General features: G+C 44.1%; 1 protein-coding gene across 1 annotated transcript in view; it reads left to right on the forward strand.

The window, feature by feature from the left end:
- Nucleotides 1-17: 17 nt before the first annotated feature.
- Nucleotides 18-21542, forward strand: part of deptor (DEP domain containing MTOR-interacting protein) — an 82451-nt gene continuing 60926 nt past the window's right edge. The window contains exons 1-4 of the mRNA XM_084157742.1: nucleotides 18-343; nucleotides 758-853; nucleotides 5099-5277; nucleotides 6009-6132. Coding sequence (XP_084013868.1) covers nucleotides 330-343; nucleotides 758-853; nucleotides 5099-5277; nucleotides 6009-6132 — 413 coding nt within the window. The 5' untranslated portion in view covers nucleotides 18-329. The remainder of the gene's footprint in view (nucleotides 344-757; nucleotides 854-5098; nucleotides 5278-6008; nucleotides 6133-21542) is intronic.

Here is a 21542-nt window from a genome sequence, read left to right on the forward strand (position 1 = left end):
AACAGAGGCAGAGGTGCGAGGGGAGCTCATTACTGAAGAAATATATGCAAATGTCACGAGGAATCGCTGTTCTTTGGATGAAACTTTACCGACGAGAAAATATTATGCATATATTTGATGGTTAGCGGACCAGTTTAATTTCTAGAATACAAAAGAAGTTCAACATTAAACTAGCCAAACTAGCCTCCCCTCTGGCATAACGATAGCAGCTGATAATTTTTCCCTCTGCGAAACTAGTTTTTTTAAATGAATTTCTCAGATTATGCTGCTGGTTTGCAAATCTAGGACAACGTGATCTCGAGGAACAATAGATCAGCTATTTTTCATCCATGGTGGTTGCAAGGTAAATTATAAATTTTTGATGCATTTAAATGTGCAAGTAATGATCAAATACTACAGCACGTGTGTGTCAGAGAAGGACCACAGCAGGAGAGTTTTGCCTGTGATCATGGAGAATATGATTGCACTGTGAGCTAACGTTATCTAATATCCAGTTTATTTCAATAGATTGTGCTGTGCTGTTGATCTTCTGCAATGCATGATAAACAAATGACTGGTTACGTCACAGTTATGACACTGTAATACAGTATAGCTACAGTCATTAGGGCAGAATACAGTTGAGCTATTCAGACAGTTGCCTATCCATATGTAATTGACAAGCCATGCATGGTGAACTGTAGCACGTTTTCACAGGCGATGATGCCTTGGCTTGTGTACAGTATTTAAAGTGCTGATAATAGTTCCGTTATTTTGACAGTTGTAAAGAGATGGATGGTATCGGGAACACAATGCAGAAGAAGGCTGCGGAGCTCGAGCGCATGGCCGAGGTTCTGGTCACCGGAGAGCAGTTGAGGTAGGAGTGGCTGGCTCGAGCTGAGAGCTCTGTATGATCCTGTTCAAACTGTGTTGCGGCTGTTCAAACAAAGGCGTGAATTGTCCCCATTTCAAACCAATGCACAAATACAATACAATACCTGTCTGCAATGTGAGTGTGTATTGCATTGTCCTGGCCTAGTGCACACAATATGATTATTTCAAGTGTCAAAGGTTTTTGTGCATCGTGTAACTGACAGCAATTATTTAATTCATTAATTGTGGTGTCAATCTGAAGATCACTGCTGCTTGTGTTAGTTTAAGGGAAATAACACCTGCTATTTGTGGACCAACAGAGCAAACACACACACACACACACCCTTGGCCCATAATAGTGGTGCCATAAAAAGCACTATTGAAATAGTGAGATAGCAAGAAGGGACACCTTGTGAGTGTCAACATCAGTGAAATGACTAATTATAATTGGCATTGAAAGGTTTTATCACCTGTCAGATGTGTGTGGGGAAAGTTGCTGTGTGTTCGCAGGACTTTATCATCATGGTCAAATCACATCAATAAACTCAATGTCAGTATTCCCAATCACGATTCATCTTTGACCCTCACTAAAATGGTCTCTTTTAACTAGGGCTGTGATGATACCAGTATCGCATTTTTTTTTTTTTATACTGCAAAAATGAGAACAGGAAGCAGACCGTCCTTTAAAAACCTGCTGTATGTAGAATATTGTGTGCTATAACTTGGAATATAAATGTGTCTCTGGATGACAACGTAATGTTTTCCTAAAGGAGTTAAATATGCTTTGTTTTGTTTCCTTGCCACGATACTAACAAGTATCATCCCAGCCCTACTTTTAACCTGCCACAGCATTGCACAGTACTAGTCTGGTGTAGTTGCCATGTCTTTTAATCTGCCACAGCATTGCACAGTACTAGTCTGGTGTAGTTGCCATGTCTTTTAACCTGCCACAGCATTGCACAGTACTAGTCTGGTCTAGTTGCCATGTTTTTCTCCCAACAATGTAATGACACATGCTTAGTGTAAATAAGAACAGGAAGACTTGTCTCTCATTGAATAGAGGTCATCTGGGGATAGGCTATGTCAGCGTCCCAAATGGTACCCTATTGCCTTTAGTGTATGGGAATAGGGTGCCCTGTCTTAGACATGCCACCACAGATGTTGCTGGCTACTGGCTAGCACTAGCAGTGCTGCCTGGAATAATTGGTCACAGCTGAACACAGTGCACCTGGCACCTGCCCCTTTGGCCCAGTTGAACAACAGTACAAGACATGCTGTTGTGTTGAAGATTAGCTTCACTCACATTATAACATGACATGAGCCTATGCTTCCTTGAGTTCTGTAGGGTTAGAATGGTATTTTGGACCCCTGGTTTATAATTATTGTGAGGAAACCAAGCCGTGTGGTTCATGGCGGGTTGCCCTGTGGGTTTAGGTTACACGCTGCGTCCCAAATGGCACCTTATGCCCTACATAGTGCACTACTTTGACCAGAGCCCTATAGGGCCTCGAGGCTCGGACTGAGCTGCCAAATCTAATCCAGGAGACGCTAGCCAGTAGTAGATTCTACAGAGACCAAGAAGAGCCAGAGGAGCAGCTGTAATGAATGATGGCTGTTTGTTAGCTTTCTCCATTTAACATTATAGGTAAATCACTCCGATAAACACAAGGGCTATCCAGGACACGTCTTGAGGACGATTACTTTTATTCCTAGTTCTTTAACTAATCCGCTTTCTAGTGGTTTTAGTTGTAGTGTTGTTCATGGGTCGCTGTCACTGACCAGTCCAAGAGGCTACATAACATTTGCATTACTCTGCTGTGAACATGTACTGTAGGTGCGCTTTGAGACGGTGTCGTCGTTAAGGTTAAAGGATCATTCAGTTAGACAGCTAGATTCACTTTCGTTGGCCAATCTTGAGCTTTGGCTCGTCAGCCTCAACCTCTCCTCTCCTGCTTGATTTAGTTGCACATCTGCTATCTTTCGTCATCTTCGTACTGAAAGAAGAGCCAGAATAGACAAGGAACCCAGACTGTGTGTAAAGAGTTTTTATTCTATCCTGTCTGTCTGCGGAGGCCTGGGACATTTAACGACCTGGACAGACACTCCTCCTCCTCACTCAGACCTGACTGATGACTGATTTATATGAAGTGATACCACCTACATGACAGACCTGACTGATTTATATGAAGTGATACCACCTACATGACAGACCATTATACATACTGTCAACAGTTGAAACTTGTTTTAATCGTTCATTTTAGAATGTTTCAGTTAGTTAATTTGTAGTGAGGACATCTGTCAAACTTTATTGGAAGTGCACCACCTATATAAGGATTTCTTAATCCCTCTGTACATCCTCCTCAGACCTGTCTACTTAATCCCTCTGTACATCCTCCTCAGACCTGTCTACTTAATCCCTCTGTACATCCTCCTCAGACCTGTCTACTTAATCCCTCTGTACATCCTCCTCAGACCTGTCTACTTAATCCCTCTGTACATCCTCCTCAGACCTGTCTACTTAATCCCTCTGTACATCCTCCTCAGACCTGTCTACTTAATCCCTCTGTACATCCTCCTCAGACCTGTCTACTTAATCCCTCTGTACATCCTCCTCAGACCTGTCTACTTAATCCCTCTGTACATCCTCCTCAGACCTGTCCACTTTAGGGCAAACGTATACCTACATAAGGACTTCATAACACAATCCTAATCCATCCATACACATAATCCTCAGACCTGTCTAACTAACGTAGTATTGACAGATGTCCTACCCGGTAACACTTTATTTGAGGAGCAAAACCTATTAGGTTACATAAGTGCTTCATAACACATTCATAATCCATACACTGCACTCATAAGCAGAATTCTCTGAATATCCTTTTATGTTACACAATGTCCGTAACTTCAAATGAACACAATCTAATTCAATGAAGGATATAAAACAAGTGTAACTTGTCGACTTTAAAAAACATAGCCTATACTTTGAGTCAGCATGCTGTTGTGTAACAATGACTATCTAACCTAACCACCGTTCTGAGGCCACCAATGTGCACCACACTGTTTGTTGTTGTCACTTCCTCTTGGAGACAACCACCAGGAAACTGGAACATGTGGTACGAATACACAATACATGTACATACATGTCCTTCCTGAGAGAGTGAACATGAAGTACAGACGCGTGAAAGAGGAGCTAAGGCTATGTTATAAAAGACTGTACATACAGGACGGGGGGAGAGAGAGAGGGGAGGGGGAGAGAGAGAGAGAGGGGAGGGGGGGGAGAGAGAGCGAAGGAGGGGGGGAGAGAGAGAGAGAGAGGGCAAAGGAGGGGGGAGAGAGCGAAGGAGGGGGGAGAGAGCGAAGGAGGAGGGGAGAGAGCGAAGGAGGAGGGGAGAGAGCGAAGGAGGGGGGAGAGACAGAGGAGAGAGAGACGGAGAGGGGGAGAGAGAGACAGAGAGGGGAGCGAGGGGAGAGACAGAGAGGGGAGAGAGAGACAGAGAGGGGAGACAGAGAGTGGGGGGAGAGAGAGGGGGTAGGGGGGAGAGACAACGGAGGGGAGAGAGAGAGTGGGGGGAGAGAGAAGTTATGTCAGTATAGGAGAAGTTATGTCACTACAGTTACAAAGCATGTCAATAGCCTGACGTTGTGTTGTTCCACAGACGAGGTAAGAATAGTCTACATTACTAGCTATAGGCCTAATCTTTCCTGAACATGTGTACTGTAGTTACAGCATATGACAGAGAGACCGAGAGAGAGACCGAGAGAGAGACCGAGAGAGAGACCGAGAGTCAGCTCCTGAGTGGCGCAGTGGTCTAAGGCACTGCATTGCAGTGCTAACTGTGCCACTAGAGATCCTGGTTCGAATCCAGGCTCTGTCGCAGCCGGCCGCGACCGGGAGACTCATGGGCGGCGCACAATTGGCCCAGCGTCGTCCAGGGTAGGGGAGGGAATGACCGGCAGGGATGTAGCTCTGTTGATAGAGCATGGCGTTTGCAACGCCAGGGTTGTGGGTTCGATTCCCATGGGGGGCCAGTATAAAAATAAAAAAAAGATTTAAAAAAAAAAATGAAAAAAAAAAAGAAAGTAAATAAATAAAATGTATTCACTAACTGTAAGTCGCTCTGGATAAGAGCGTCTGCTAAATGACTAAAATGTAAATGTAAAATGACAGAGAGGGAGACAGAGAAGGAGACCGAAAGGGAGAGAAACTACAGTTTGTTCATAGCCTGATGTTGTGTTGTTCGTTCCACAGGTTGCGTCTCCATGAAGGGAAGGTGATTAAGGACCGCAGGCATCACCTGAGGACGTATCCCAACTGCTTCGTGGCCAAGGAGCTGATCGACTGGCTGCTGGAGCACAAGGAGGCGTCAGACAGAGACACAGCCATCAAGATCATGCAGAAACTCCTGGACCAGAGCATCATCCATCACGGTAGGGCCTTCTGACAGGACCAGTGACATCTGGGTTGTGTTCATTAGGAACCAAATGGAAGGAAACGGACTGAAACGGAGAGATTTCCTGGACCTGTCCAATAAGAAGCGCTCATTTCTGTTTTCTGTTGCTAAGCGTTTTGTTATGGTGTGCCCTAATTAATACTCCCCTGAGCTTGGCATTTTCTGGGAACAGCCAGATCCTGCTTCTCTACATTCTTCTGACATCTGGGTCTCATTCATTACGGCAATCGACAGAAAATGTTTTTTTTGTATCCAGATAGTCCTTCCCCCCCCCCCCCCTTTTCTTTCGTTTGGTGCCTAATGTTTTTTGGGGTCATTTTCTGTGAAGAGACAAATCCTCTGTCTCTCTAGTTCTGTTGGCTGTCTTTTCTCTCAGCCAGTTTGGATGTAGCCTAGCACAACAATGTCTTGTTGAAGGTTAATATGTAGGATGACCTATGAGTTTCCAGAAAGCTGTGTAGCTAACATAACACTTTAAACTCAGACCTCACCACTCAAAGAACAGCAAAGTGCTTAATTTGTCAATTTTATATCACTTCAGAGGATTGACTGGCACTGGGTTGTCGAGAGAAATATAATGCCATTATTAACTACGAAGATTTCGGGTAAATTCACCTCTGTTTAGTGGGCTGTTTGTGTGGAAAAAAGTTGAGGCAATTGTCAGTTAGCTAAATGTAAACAAACATTGTTCCTTTTTTTGTGTTGCAGTTTGTGACGAACACAAGGAGTTCAAAGACATGAAACTCTTCTATCGCTTCAGGAAAGATGACGGGACGTTTCCGCTGGACAACGAAGCCAATGTCTTCATGAGGGGACAACGGATATATGAAAAGTATGTTTTTCAAGTGTTACTATGTTGGTTTATTAATCAATTCAATGAACCGAGATTGCCTTTTGATCTGTTGACGGAGAGATACAAGCTTTTACTCATTTCAGTGAGTGCTTACTCACTATATACAATCAATTAAATATGTTCTGAACAGTATTCTTTTTAGGGGGTAGGCATCCTGTTTGTGTTGTTGTTTTTACCAGGCTAGTACATGGTGTTGTTCAGCAGGCAGGCGAGAGTGGTTAGAGCCTAATAGTTTCCATAGAAACCCCCTCCTCAACCGGATTGATCTCATTCAGTCACTCTGCCAGCTACAGTCATCTCTCTCTCTCTCTCTCTCTCTCTCTCTCTCTCTCTCTCTCTCTCTCTCTCTCTCTCTCTCTCTCTCTCTCTCTCTCTCTCTCTCTCTCTCTCTCTCTCTCTCTCTCTCTCTCTCTCTCTCTCTCTCTCTCTCTCTCTCATGAGAAAATGAGTTTTGATCAGTCATAGAAATAAAAGTGCTGAAAACAAATTGGCTCCCTATTTAAAAAGACGATGGAGAACAAGTTATGAAGGAAAAATACTGGAGTTTTGGTGCAAGTCCAGCCAACTAGCGCAAAAATAATATTGCGATATTGTCAAAACAATACGATATTTCGTCAAAAATAATATCCCGATATGTAACTGCATCGACCCCCCCCCCCATCACTAAATCAAACCCCAGTCGCCAAGAGGGGTGTGTGGTCTGGAGTTGGCTGCATTACTGCTAGACCTGACTCAGCAGTAATGCAGACAGAACATTCTAGCAGCATAGCCCATAGCAGCGTGCTGTGTGATTTGCTATGCAGTTTGTAGTTGGACCGTATCAACTGTCATTCATTCAGGATGGTTTCTATGGAATTGACTTTTCCTGACCTCTGTTTACTCTGTGCACTGGCAGTAAATGCTTTGTTACAGTGTGTCAACTGACAACTTAAATACTCCACTCCACTCATGACAGAGACAATTGTTATTGTTAACCCTGTTGCCTAGAGAAAGTGTTGCTGTTGTAGTTCAGTGCGTTGATTAGTTATAAACATTGCGACAGGTTTGGAAGGCAGTATGTTGAAATTCACCCTCAGGCATCTTGTATTGGCTGCTACTACCTAACTTACTACACAGGAAGAATAAAAGTGTCTGTCTCTTTAGTTTATTCTCTGTTTAAGACTAGCCTCCCTTCCGACTCTCTTTAGGCTAGCCTCCCTTCCGAGTCTCCTTAGGCTAGCCTCCCTTCCGAGTCTCCTTAGGCTAGCCTCCCTTCCGACTCTCCTTAGGCTAGCCTCCCTTCCGACTCTCCTTAGGCTAGCCTCCCTGCCCTCTCTCCTTAGGCTAGCCTCCCTTCCCTCCCTCCTTAGGCTAGCCTCCCTTCCCTCCCTCCTTAGGCTAGCCTCCCTGCCCTCTCTCCTTAGGCTAGCCTCCCTTCCCTCCCTCCTTAGGCTAGCCTCCCTGCCCCCTCTCCTTAGGCTAGCCTCCCTGCCCCCTCTCCTTAGGCTAGCCTCCCTGCCCCCTCTCCTTAGGCTAGCCTCCCTTCCGAGTCTCCTTAGGCTAGCCTCCCTTCCCTCCCTCCTTAGGCTAGCCTCCCTGCCCTCTCTCCTTAGGCTAGCCTCCCTTCCCCCTCTCCTTAGGCTAGCCTCCCTGCCCCCTCTCCTTAGGCTAGCCTCCCTGCCCTCTCTCCTTAGGCTAGCCTCCCTGCCCCCTCTCCTTAGGCTAGCCTCCCTGCCCCCTCTCCTTAGGCTAGCCTCCCTTCCCTCCCTCCTTAGGCTAGCCTCCCTGCCCCCTCTCCTTAGGCTAGCCTCCCTGCCCCCTCTCCTTAGGCTAGCCTCCCTGCCCCCTCTCCTTAGGCTAGCCTCCCTGCCCTCTCTCCTTAGGCTAGCCTCCCTGACCTCTCTCCTTAGGCTAGCCTCCCTGCCCCCTCTCCTTAGGCTAGCCTCCCTGCCCCCTCTCCTTAGGCTAGCCTCCCTGCCCTCTCTCCTTAGGCTAGCCTCCCTTCCCTCCCTCCTTAGGCTAGCCTCCCTGCCCCCTCTCCTTAGGCTAGCCTCCCTGCCCCCTCTCCTTAGGCTAGCCTCCCTGCCCCCTCTCCTTAGGCTAGCCTCCCTGCCCCCTCTCCTTAGGCTAGCCTCCCTGACCTCTCTCCTTAGGCTAGCCTCCCTGCCCCCTCTCCTTAGGCTAGCCTCCCTGCCCTCTCTCCTTAGGCTAGCCTCCCTGCCCCCTCTCCTTAGGCTAGCCTCCCTGCCCCCTCTCCTTAGGCTAGCCTCCCTGCCCCCTCTCCTTAGGCTAGCCTCCCTGCCCCCTCTCCTTAGGCTAGCCTCCCTGCCCCCTCTCCTTAGGCTAGCCTCCCTGCCCCCTCTCCTTAGGCTAGCCTCCCTGCCCCCTCTCCTTAGGCTAGCCTCCCTGCCCTCTCTAGCCTCCCTGCTGTCTGACTGTGTCTGTGTTGAAGCTAGCAGCCAGCTCCACAGCAACCTTCTTTATGCCAGCTCCTGCTCCAGCCCCTGTGGTGGCTGAGCCATCCTCCCCCTGAGCCCTGACATTTACAGTGTGTGTGTGTGGGGTGTAACAGGGAGACACAGGCAGGGCCATTGTCAGTGTTATGCTAGGCAGGGCCAGTGTTAGGGTGTATTTATGTAGTCACCATGGTAGAGGGACACATTTGTGCGTAGCCTGGTTTAGTGGAAGTATGTAGGCTACACTTCAGTCTTCACACTCACCAGACTAGAAACTGAGGCCACGATTCCAACAAGCACAGCTACAAACAAACAACCTGTGCAATATGATTGACTTTGTGTGTGTCCACCCCCCCCGGAATCCCAGCCCTAGTTCCCAGTACAGGAAGAGCCGTTGTATTGACCCCCCTCCGGAATCCCAGCCCTAGTTCCCAGTACAGGAAGAGCCATTGTATTGTCCCCCCTCCGGAATCCCAGCCCTAGTTCCCAGTACAGGAAGAGCCGTTGTATTGTCCCCCCTCCGGAATCCCAGCCCTAGTTCCCAGTACAGGAAGAGCCGTTGTATTGTTGTTGTGCACGGTCTCGAAGCATCGGGGGATAAGTCAATGGGGACAATCGCAAGGCGATGTTTAACCACCTTGTTTGACTGACTATTGTCTTCCTGCCTGAACAACCAGGATGAAAAGAAACTTTAGTTCCTGGGCATATTTACACTTGCCTGGTAAATGGGCCAGTAGTGTTTAGAGTATGCACAGCATCCAGGCTCTGTCGTAGCCGGCCGTGACCGGGAGACCCATGGGGCGGCGCACAATTGGCCCAGCGTCGTCCAGGGTAGGGGAGGGAATGGCAGGCAGGGATGTTGGTAGAGCATGGCGTTTGCAACGCCAGGGATGTGGGTTCGATTCCCGCGGGGGGCCAGTATGAAAAAAATAATAAAAAAATATAAAAATATAATTTAAAAAACCCACAGAAAATTAAATACAAATAAATTTAAAAAAGGAAATATAAAAAATAAAAAAATAAATGTATGCACTCACTAACTGTAAGTCACTCTGGATAAGAGCGTCAGCTAAATGACTAAAATGTAAATGTAAATGTAGAGGGTGGTGAACAACGCCTTGGAGAATCAACAAATAGAACCTTTCCTTCTCACAACCAGCAGGGTGGTCTAAGCCCTTAGCCCAGGCCTGTGTGAAGTTCATGTTGGCGACAGCTTCCTCGTTCCGCCTTCACAAGCAGTTTAAGCATAATGTTTCCACTGGTCTCATTTGAAGGACTTGGAGAGTCTACAGTGCATACTGGTAATTAAACGTTGGAAAGTCTACAGTGCATACTGGTAATTAAACGTTGGAAAGTCTACAGTGCATACTGGTAATTAAACGTTGGAAAGTCTACAGTGCATACTGGTAATTAAACGTTGGAAAGTCTACAGTGCATACTGATAATTAAACGTTGGAAAGTCTACAGTGCATACTGGTAATTAAACGTTGGAAAGTCTAAAGTACATACTGGTAATTAAACGTTGGAAAGTCTACAGTGCATACTGGTAATTAAACGTTGGAAAGTCTAAAGTACATACTGGTAATTAAACGTTGGAAAGTCTACAGTGCATACTGGTAATTAAACGTTGGAAAGTCTACAGTGCATACTGGTAATTAAACGTTGGAAAGTCTACAGTGCATACTGGTAATTAAACGTTGGAAAGTCTACAGTGCATACTGATAATTAAACGTTGGAAAGTCTACAGTGCATACTGGTAATTAAACGTTGGAAAGTCTAAAGTACATACTGGTAATTAAACGTTGGAAAGTCTACAGTGCATACTGATAATTAAACGTTGGAAAGTCTACAGTGCATACTGGTAATTAAATGTTGGAAAGTCTACAGTGCATACTGGTAATTAAACGTTGGAAAGTCTACAGTGCATACTGGTAATTAAATGTTGGAAAGTCTACAGTGCATACTGGTAATTAAATGTTGGAAAGTCTACAGTGCATACTGGTAATTAAACGTTGGAAAGTCTACAGTGCATACTGGTAATTAAACGTAGGAAAGTCTACAGTGCATACTGGTAATTAAACGTTGGAAAAGTCTACAGTGCATACTGGTAATTAAACGTTGGAAAGTCTACAGTGCATACTGGTAATTAAACGTAGGAAAGTCTACAGTGCATACTGGTAATTAAACGTTGGAAAGTCTACAGTGCATACTGGTAATTAAACGTTGGAAAGTCTACAGTGCATACTGGTAATTAAACGTTGGAAAGTCTACAGTGCATACTGGTAATTAAACGTTGGAAAGTCTACAGTGCATACTGGTAATTAAACGTTGGAAAGTCTACAGTGCATACTGGTAATTAAACGTTGGAAAGTCTACAGTGCATACTGGTAATTAAACGTTGGAAAGTCTACAGTGCATACTGGTAATTAAACGTTGGAAAGTCTACAGTGCATACTGGTAATTAAACGTTGGAAAGTCTACAGTGCATACTGGTAATTAAACGTTGGAAAGTCTACAGTGCATACTGGTAATTAAACGTTGGAAAGTCTACAGTGCATACAGGTAATTCAACGTTAGAAAGTCTACAGTGCACAGTGCATATTTAACATTCCATAGAGTAGGAGTTATTCTGCTTACAGCAAGCAGGGCTCCGGTCCCAGGGTAATACAGTTTGCATTTATCCTGTTATGTGTTGACTCGTGGCCGTCACTTTTAAGACCGGCTGTATCTGGCTAACTGCCCGCTTGGGATTAATAAAGTTTATTGAATTGAATGGAATGGAATGGAGTGGAATTGAATGTAATTGAATGTGGACAGGCTTTTCTGTGGAACGTTCAGTAGTGTAATCCTGCTCTGCCTGATGTGTTTTATATCTTGGTAGCAGCCGGGTCAAACTCTGCAAACTTCTATTTACTGTTCTGTTGATAAGAAATACAAATAATTGTTTTGAAGGAGTTTTTGAAGGATGAAGCTCAGACCGTGGGCGTGATTCAGGCACGTGTTTTAGTTTCCCCTTTCTTATCTGGCACACATTTGTTTTCTTAACTCTCATTCTAAGTCGATAATGATTTATATATTCCGTGTTACTGATTCTTAGAAATTACTTAGCTATAATCTATCTGTGTGAATTATTATCATAAAATCAAAGATTAACAACAGCGTTAATCTGAACAACAGTAAGGAAAAACATTTTAGGTTTGAAACGTCTTGCAAACATAGCCCAAGAAAATCATATAGAAACATTGCAAATGCTTATCATACAAACAAATACTACTATGAATCCCCACACTACTGATCTGTAGTGAATGGACCAGAGCCAGTTGGGCTAGCAGGGGCTAGAGCTGACAGTCTGATAGTCACAGGAGACTGTGTTGGCGTCCTAAACAGCACCCTATCCCCTACACAGTGCACTACCTTTGACCAGGGCCCTAGATAGGAATACACTTGAGTGTATAAAACATTAGGAACACCTGCTCTTTCCATAACATAGACCGACCTGGTGAATCCAGGTGAAAGCTATGATTCCCTTATTGATGTAGATGAAGGGAAGAAGACAGGTTTAAAAAAAAAAAGATTTTTAGGCCTTATAATAATAATAATAATAATATGCCATTTAGCAGACGCTTTTATCCAAAGCGACCTTGAGACAATTGAGACATGGATTGTGTATGTGTGCCATTCAGAGGTTGAATGGGCAAGACTAAAGATTTAGGTGCCTTTGAATGGGGTATGGTAGTAGGTGCCAGGCGCATGTGAAATGCACTCATAACGTATGACACAAGCAATATATTTCGACTAAGGTTCGTCTGGGCTTGCTATCCAGCAAAGCTTACTGCAGGCAGCTAACTAGGCAGAGCATTGTGTCATGGGAGGAGAAATACAGAATCTTCCAAAAATTACAAAAACAAGGAATCGTGCGGTATGACTAACAAAGAAACGATAAAACATCATAATGTATATCAAATCTTACAGTAGTGCATGTATAGCCCTGTGTAGCTCAGTTGGTAGAGCATGGCGCTTGCAACGCCAGGGTTGTGGGTTTGATTCCCACAGGGGGCCAGTATGAAGAAAAAAGGAATGTATGCACTCACTAACTGTAAGTCGCTCTGGATAAGAGCGTCTGCTAAATGACTAAAATGTAACTGGTTATAAAGTGGCGGAGTTGTCCTTTTCGTTCAAATATTTTTTATTGAACACACACAAGAATGGTGTATAGGTATGAAAGACATGTGTACAGTTCTTATCTAAACATAAGAGAACAGACATGAACAACAAGACCCAGAGTTCTGGACACAAAACAAATATTACAAAACACGACATACAGAACAGGGACAGGTAGAAAGAAAAAGGGTAGATGTAACCTCCCCACTTATACCCCCTTTTATCCCCCCCCCCTTCCTATTCCACCCTATTCCCCTCCCGACTGCTCGAGTGTCGGGGCCAGCACACGCTGCCCAAAGGTAGATTACAATATGACAATTGAGAGTGCGTTAAAAAGTACAAATTCACAGCACCGACTGGTCCAGGTAAGAGAGGAAAGGCTGCCAGATTTGATCAAATGTTGATAATTTATTGTTCAGAATATATCTAATTCTTTCTAAGTGTACAGTTTTTGCCACTTCGCTGAGCCATAATTTGGTAGAGGGCGCTTCCCTCCTTTTCCAAAACAACAAGATTAATTTTTTTGCCGAAATGAGACTGTAAGAGATGAGTTGTTTTTGGGAGTTGGTTAATCCGTTTAGGGAATCGGACACTCCCAGGATTATCAGAAGCGGGTCTGGGTCTATTGAAGTCTCCAGAACTTCAGAGAGGACCCCAAATATTCCACACCAATAACCATACAGACTAGAGCATAGGGCAAAGCAGTGGAGTAGTGTACCCTGCTCAGCCTGACATTTATCACACATAGGGGATGTATCAGGAAATATCCTATGCAGTTTAGTTTTGGAGTAGTGTAATCTGTGTAATACCTTAAATTGTATGAGACGATGTCTGGAGTTAATGGAGCAGGTGTGGATATACTGCAAGCTATCCTCCCAGTCTGCCACCGAGATATCAGTCCCTAGTTCTTCCTCCCATTTTGCCTTAATGGCATCAGTAGAGGGTGCGCTAACAGATTGAAAAGCGTCATATAGACGAGATATCAGTTTGTCTGAGGTGGGGCATATTTTTATGCATCCGTCAAACATGGAAGGTTTAGCATTCTCAAATGTTGGGAGGTGTTTTCTAACATAGTCTCTAATTTGTAGGTATCTGAAAAAGTTACTTCTGGGAAGGTTATAAGTTTCCCTCAGCGCTTCAAAGGAAGCAAAGGTCCCTCCTATATATAAATCCCCTATGGTACTTATCCCCAACTCTCCCCATCGCTCAAAGGTGTTATCAAGGTTAGAGGGGGCAAAGGAGGGATTCCTGGCAACAGGGAGCATGAATGATATTGGTCTAAGCTCAAAGTGGACTTTAATTTGCTTCCAGATTCGGACTGTGCTATGTATAATAGGATTGTTATGGTAAAGTGACATCTCCAGATTGACAGGTGACAAAATCACGGCACCAATAGAGAAGGGGTGACACTCCTCCCGCTCCATGCTAAGCCAGCTGGATGGCGGGGTTGCGTCATCCAGCAAAAACGTAACAGCGCGGAAGTTAGCGGCCCAATAGTAAAATATAAAATTTGGGAGAGACAATCCTCCTTCCATCTTGGATTTACATAGGGGTTTTTTACCTATCCTGTGTGTTTTATAATCCCAGATGAAAGGATTGATAATAGAGTCCAGTTGTTTATGAAATGATTTAGGTATGAATACTGGGATGTTCTGGTATAGGTAGAGCAGTTGTGGGAGGAAGACCATTTTAATGGCATTAATTCTTCCGAGCAGAGAAATTGGGAGAGTTCTCCAAAACTGTATGTTTGCCTTGAGATTTTGCATCAGAGAAGGGAAATTCTCTTTAAATAGTAAGGAGTATTGTTTGGTAACTACAATTCCAAGGTAGATAAATTTTTCTGAAGATAACTTAACTGGAAGATGTTCTAGCCAGGAGGTGTTTAGCAACCGTATGGGCATTAATTCACTCTTGTTCCAATTTATTCTGTATCCCGAGAAGGTACCAAACAAATTAATCACCTCAAGAATAGCTGGAATACTAGCTTGGGGTTCTGTTACATAGAGGAGAATATCATCTGCGTATAGGGAAATCTTATTTAGAGTATCTTTAGTATTATAGCCGTGTATTGCTGAGTGAGATCTGATCGCTTGAGCGAGAGGTTCAATAATTAGGGCGAAGAGCATAGGCGACAGCGCACAACCCTGCCTTGTCCCTCTGTGAAGGTTAAATCGGGGCGACATTGATTGGTTAGTGAGTATTCTCGCACAGGGGTTCCTATATAAAAGCTGGATCCAATTTATGAACCCATCTCCAATATTAAATTTCTGTAGGACCTTGAATAGATAGGGCCACTCAACTTGGTCAAAGGCCTTTTCGGCGTCAAGAGATATAACGGCAAGGTCCACGTTAGGTAACCTCTGAGAATACATAATGTTGAAGAGGCGCCTGAGATTGAAGAATGAGTTTCTATTAGGGATAAAGCCGGTCTGGTCCGAATGGACCAATTTGCCAATTAAAGTGCTAAGCCTGTTAGCCAGAGTTTTTGCTAAAATCTTTTGGTCTGTATTAAGGAGGGATATTGGTCTGTATGACCCTACCTCTTCCGGATCTTTACCCTTCTTATGTATAACTGTAATAAACGCCTCATCCAAAGTAGATGGGAGAGCTCCATCCTCATTGGCCCGAACCAACATTTTGTGCAGGTAGGGAGATAGCATGTTGCTGAATGTTTTATAGAATTCACCAGGGTATCCATCTGGGCCCGGGGTCTTGCCACTCTTTAGAGATTTAATTGTTTCTCTAATTTCTTCAAGAGATATTTCCTTATTCAGGAAGTTAGAGTCTTCCTGGTTCAGGGCAGGAAGATTACAGTCCTCCAAAAAGTTTTGCATAATTAAGGGGTTAGGATCCGCTTTAGATGTATATAGAGTCTCATAAAACTGACGGAATCTGTCATTGATGTCTTTGGGGGAGGAGAGTAATTCCCCAGATGCAGATTTAACTTTGTGACTCATTCGGTCACTCACGTTTTTTCGAAGTTGTCTGGCGAGTAATTTGTGTGGTTTGTCACCAAACTCAAAATATTTTTGCTTGGCATAGAGAAAAGATTTAGCAATTTTAGCCGAGAGGATCTGATTGTATTTAAATTTTAAAGACATAATTTGTTTATGTTTCTCCATAGATGGATGTCTAGCATTCTCCCTATCCAGTAAGTGAATTTGTCCCTCCAGTTCTACCAATTTTTTTCTGTTTTGCCTACTCCTGGCAGTCTGAAAGGAGATGATACAGCCTCTCAAATAAGCCTTCAGCGTTTCCCACAATAATGTTGGGGAAGTCTCTGTGTTGTCGTTGGTATCAAAGAAAAATGTAATTTGGTCTTTAAGATGTTCACAGAATGTTGGTTCTGTGAGGAGCTGAGGATTCAACCTCCAGACCCTCTCGTTTGGTACAATGTCATCCAATCTCAGGGAGAAGGTGAGTGGACTGTGGTCAGAGATTATAATATCATGATATCTCACATTACAGGTATAGGGGAGTAGTTTAGCATCAACCAAAAAGTAGTCAATTCGAGTATATACATTGTGAACATGAGAGTAAAAGGAGTATTCCCTACCCGTAGGATTAGAGATCCTCCATATATCAAATAAGTTAGAATTTTTTATGTAGGTATTCAAGAATTCGCTTGAATAGGAGGTAGGGGTTCGCCGGGTAGAGGATCTATCCAAATATTGGTCTAGTACACAGTTAAGGTCCCCTCCAATGACCAGATTAGTATGGGAGATATCTGGAATCAGGGCAAGGACTCTTTTGAAAAAAGAGGGGTTATCAATGTTTGGCCCATAGATATTTAGTAGAGTTACAGAAGTAGAATGGATCTCTCCTATTACGATCACATAACGACCCTCTTTATCCACAATAGTGGTTTTATGTAGAAAGGGAATTCCTTTCCGTACCAGAATCGCTGTGCCTCTCGTTTTGGCAGAGAAGTTAGAGTGATACACTTGTCCCACCCACTTACATTTAAGTCTGTTATGAGATTTGTTTTTCAGATGGGTTTCTTGCAAAAATATAATATCAGACGAAAGTGCTTTCAAGTGGGCTAGGACCCTGCCTCTCTTAATTGGTTCGTTTAAACCCTTGACATTCCAGGAAGTGAATGTAAGTCCCGCCCTCCTCTCATTTGTAGTTCCTATGGTGGCCTGCATAACATGTAACTCACTAAAAAGGTAAGAAAGCGCACCAAACCATCACGATCAGCATATGTAGCACCTACACCCGAGCAGTATCCAACCCACCCCTCCCCCCCGCAAGCACCTTTACTCTCCACCCTGTTCCCCTACTTTCCCCAACCTTTACCCCCCCCATCAACCCACATTTAACAGGCATACACACATAGGACAGAAAAAAATATGAAAATAAAAATAACAAACACATTGTCTGGCCGATGCCAAAAAAGCACGGCGCGACCTCGAACAAGAGGTAAAACACAAATAAAATCCCAACTATGCGCTCACCTCTCACTATCCTAGAACTTCTACTAACATATGAACTGAGGAGGCTCCCGCACTTAAAGTGTTCAATTAGCATCTAATAAACCTAAACAGAATAAGTTGCAACTTAAACATATTGCGCACTTAAGGTTCATCTTGGGTCAATCCCTGAGATAAGCAAGATGTATCATCACAAGATTCTATTGCTAAGCAATACCGGTCTAAACATAAACCATCAGTAACCGACATAGACAGCAGTACAGTTACATATTGACATAGACAGCAGGACAGTTACATATTGTGGGTTAGGAGAAGGGAACAAGGATTTTGATAAATTGAACGTACCCCCCAATCAAAAAAATAACAAAGTAAATAAAAATGTAAAACAATTAAAAATGTAAAAATAATAATAATCATAAATTATTTTCAAATAATTTAAAAAAATAGTGATTTATATATACATATGTGCACACATATACATATACACATCCACACACACACACACACACACACATACATACATGTGCATACCTACATACATACACACACACACATACGAATATATATACGCACACACGCGCACACACACACATATACACACGTATACACGCACACATACATACACACACCCAAAAAAATATATACATATAAAATAAATATTCTTAAATATATACAGATACATACACACGCATACACACACACATCCATACACACACATCTACGTACACAAACATGCATACCCCAGAATAATAATCTATACAAATTTAAAATATACACATACATAATACTAAAATGCTAAGAGAAAATAATAATAAAGTACAAATAATTATTATTATATGTACGCACAGGAATAATGTAAGAATTGAAAAATAAATAACGAAAACAAAACAAAAATGGGGGAATATAAGTATATCCATCCGAAAGTGTCAATGATCCGACCTGGAAGGCCTCCCAAACAGGCATCGCTCTAAGCCCAGTCGGAATGAAAGTGAAATTAACGTTAAGTGAGAGCTCTGACCGCCCTCCATTGGTCAGCTCATCGTATTACATGTTCGGTAGCCCTTGCTGAGACCGTTTAATACGGTTTCACCCGTTATGGTATGGTATGGATTCGAGTCCGTGAGCAGACCTTAACACACAATGACAAGGCACTCTAACCTGTACGGGGGATTGGTGTATATTCCCAGACAAACTTCTCTGCGTCCAGAACCGAGGAGAGCCAGATCTTCTCCCCGGAAGGCGGGGTAATTCTTAGTCTTGCAGGGAAGAGCAAGGCTGGGCGAAGATGGAGTTTGTAGAGTTTGGTCATGACATCTCTGTAGCCAGCGCGGTGCTTTGCCACATCGGGCGCATAGTCCTCATAGACACGAAAGGGGTGCCCTTTATGTAACAGGTTGCCCCTCATTCGAGCCTCGCGCAGGATAAGATCCTTGGTCTTGAAACTGTGACAACAGATGATTACTGGGCGAGGACGCTGGCCCGGTCCAGGCACTGGGACAAGGGCGCGATGTGCACGGTCCAGTAGGGGATCCGACGCCAAAACATCCGGTCCCATTGCATCCTTCAGTAGCTTGGCGAAGAAGTCGGTGGGGCGAGAGCCCGCCTCCACCCCTTCTGCCAGACCCACAACGCGAAGGTTATGACGCCTGGATCTGCCCTCCAGGTCGACCACTTTCACAGAAAGCCTCTGCACATTATCCTGCAATGACGTGCATAGCTTCTCTAACTCGTCGATCCTACCAGCGCCGAATTCAGAAGCCTTCTCAAGGTCCACAATACTCTGGCCCTGCGAAGCGACCGTTCGAATGGTGCTCTCGATTTTAGTGTCCAGTTCAGCAATAGTAGCCTTAAGATCCTCCGCTATAGCAACACGTAGTTCTCCCAAAGCCCGGGTAAGTTCTGTAAGTGTCACGTTGTTACCTGTGCCTTCCGCCATGTTTGTCTCGTTGTTTGGTGGGGAGTAGGCCTCTGATGTGGATTTATTGTCCTTTGGTCGCTTATTACTAGGCATTTTCACATAGAAAGTTACAATATTGTATTAGAAAGAAAAGGTTGTTGTAACAAGTGCAATAAAGTAAGTTAGGTTAGATTATTTCGCAAAAAAGTTGCGGGAGCCTCTCACACACAGACGTTCACTCCAACATGCTAGCTCCGCCCCCTGGCGTTGTCCTTTTAAATGACTGACCAGACCTGCCTGGTGGTTTTAGGTCAGATGTGGATGAGATCAAAATGTGATCTGATTTATGCAGCGTTCTGAAAGGCTCTCTATTACTTCCCTTGGGAACAGGGTGTTCTTTGGGATGTATCCTGGGTGTGTGGGCCAGATGTGGGCTTGGTAATCTTTCACATGTGAAGCATCAAGACTAAAGCAAGGTTAATGGGTGGGTTAGTTGACTCAGTGATAAGGTGATAATGTGTCAGCAAACAGTCACACGTCATTGCATCCATGGAAAGAGGAATTCAGTTATGAAGAAAGAAATAATCGGTGCCCCGCCTTGGAAAAATAAGATAAACACTCAAAATACTGTAGCCACCCCATTATGATGTGGTCTGCCTTTGTTTCAATGCAAGCAGTGACAGTGAAATTGTCGCAACCCCTATTACTAGCCTGTTCAACCTCTCTTTCGTAACGTCTGAGATCCCCAGAGATTGGAAAGCTGCCGTGGTCATCCCCCTCTTCAAAGGGGGTGACACTCTAGATCCAAACTGTTACAGACCTATATCCATCCTGCCCTGCCTTTCGAAAGTATTTGAAAGCCAAGTTAACAAACAGAACACCGACCATTTCGAATCCCACTGTACCTTCTCCGCTATGCAATCCGGTTTCCGAGCTGGTCATGGGTGCACTTCAGCCACGCTCAAGGTCCTAAACGATATTATAACCGCGATCGATAATAGACAGTACTGGGCAGCCGTCTTCATCGACCTGGCCAAGGCTTTCGACTCTGTCAACCACCGCATTCTTATTGGCAGACTAAATAGCCTTGGTTTCTCAAATGACTGACTCGCCTGGTTCACCAACTACTTCTCAGATAGAGTTCAATGTGTCAAATTGGAGGGCCTGTTGTCTGGACCTATGGCAGTCTCTATGGGGGTGCCACAGGGTTCAATTCTTGGGCTGACTCTTTTCTCCGTGTATATCAATGATGTCGCTCTTGCTGCTGGTGACTCTCAGATCCACCTCTACGCAGACGACACCATTTTGTATACATCTGGCCCTTCATTGGACACTGTGTTAACAAACCTCCAAACGAGCTTCAATGCAATACAACACTCCTTCAGTAGCCTCCAACTGCTCTTAAACACTAGTAAAACTAAATGCATGCTCTTCAATCGAACGCTGCTGGCACCCGCCCACCCGACTAGAATCACTACTCTCGACGGGTCTGACCTAGAGTATGTGGACAACTACAAATACCTAGGTGTCTGGTTAAACTCTCCTTCCAGACTCACATTAAGAATCTCCAATCCAAAGTTAAATCTCGAATCAGCTTCCTATTTCGCAACAAAGCCTCCTTCACTCATGCTGCCAAACATGCCCTCGTAAAACTGACTATCCTACCGATCCTTGACTTCGGCGATGTCATTTACAAAATAGCCTCCAACACTCTACTCAGCAAATTGGATGTAGTCTATCACAGTGCCATCCGTTTTGTCTCCAAAGCCCCATACACTACCCACCACTGTGACCTGTATGCTTTTGTTGGCTGGTCCTCACTACATGTTCGTCGTCAAACCCACTGGCTCCAGGCCATCTATAAATCACTGCTAGGCAAATCCCCGCCTTATCTTAGCTCATTGGTCACCATAGCAGCACCCACCCGTAGTCTGCGCTCCAGCAGGTATATCTCACTGGTCATCCCCAAAGCCAACACCTCCTTTGGCCGCCATTCCTTCCAGTTCTCTGCTGCCAATGACTGGAACGAATTGCAAAAATCTCTGAAGCTGGACACTCTTATCTCCCTCACTAACTTTAAGCATCAGTTGTCAGAGCACCTTACCGATCACTGCACCTGTACACAGCCCATCTGAAATTAGCCCACCCAACTACCTCATCCCTATATTGTTATTTATTTTGCTCTTTTGCACCCCAGTATCTCTATTTGCACATAATCTCTTGCACATCTAACATTCCAGTGTTAATACTAATTGTAATTATTTTGCACTATAGCCTATTTATTGCCTTACCTCCATAACTTGTTACATTTGCACACACTGTATATATATTTTCTGTTGTGTATATATATATTTTTGACTTTATGTTTTTTTACCCCATATGTAACTCTGTGTTGTTGTTTTTATCGCACTGCTTTGCTTTATCTTGGCCAGGTCGCAGTTGTAAATGAGAACTTGTTCTCAA

Source organism: Coregonus lavaretus (assembly GCF_964263955.1).
Source record: "Coregonus lavaretus genome assembly, chromosome: 3".
Taxonomy (NCBI): Eukaryota; Metazoa; Chordata; class Actinopteri; order Salmoniformes; family Salmonidae; genus Coregonus; species Coregonus lavaretus.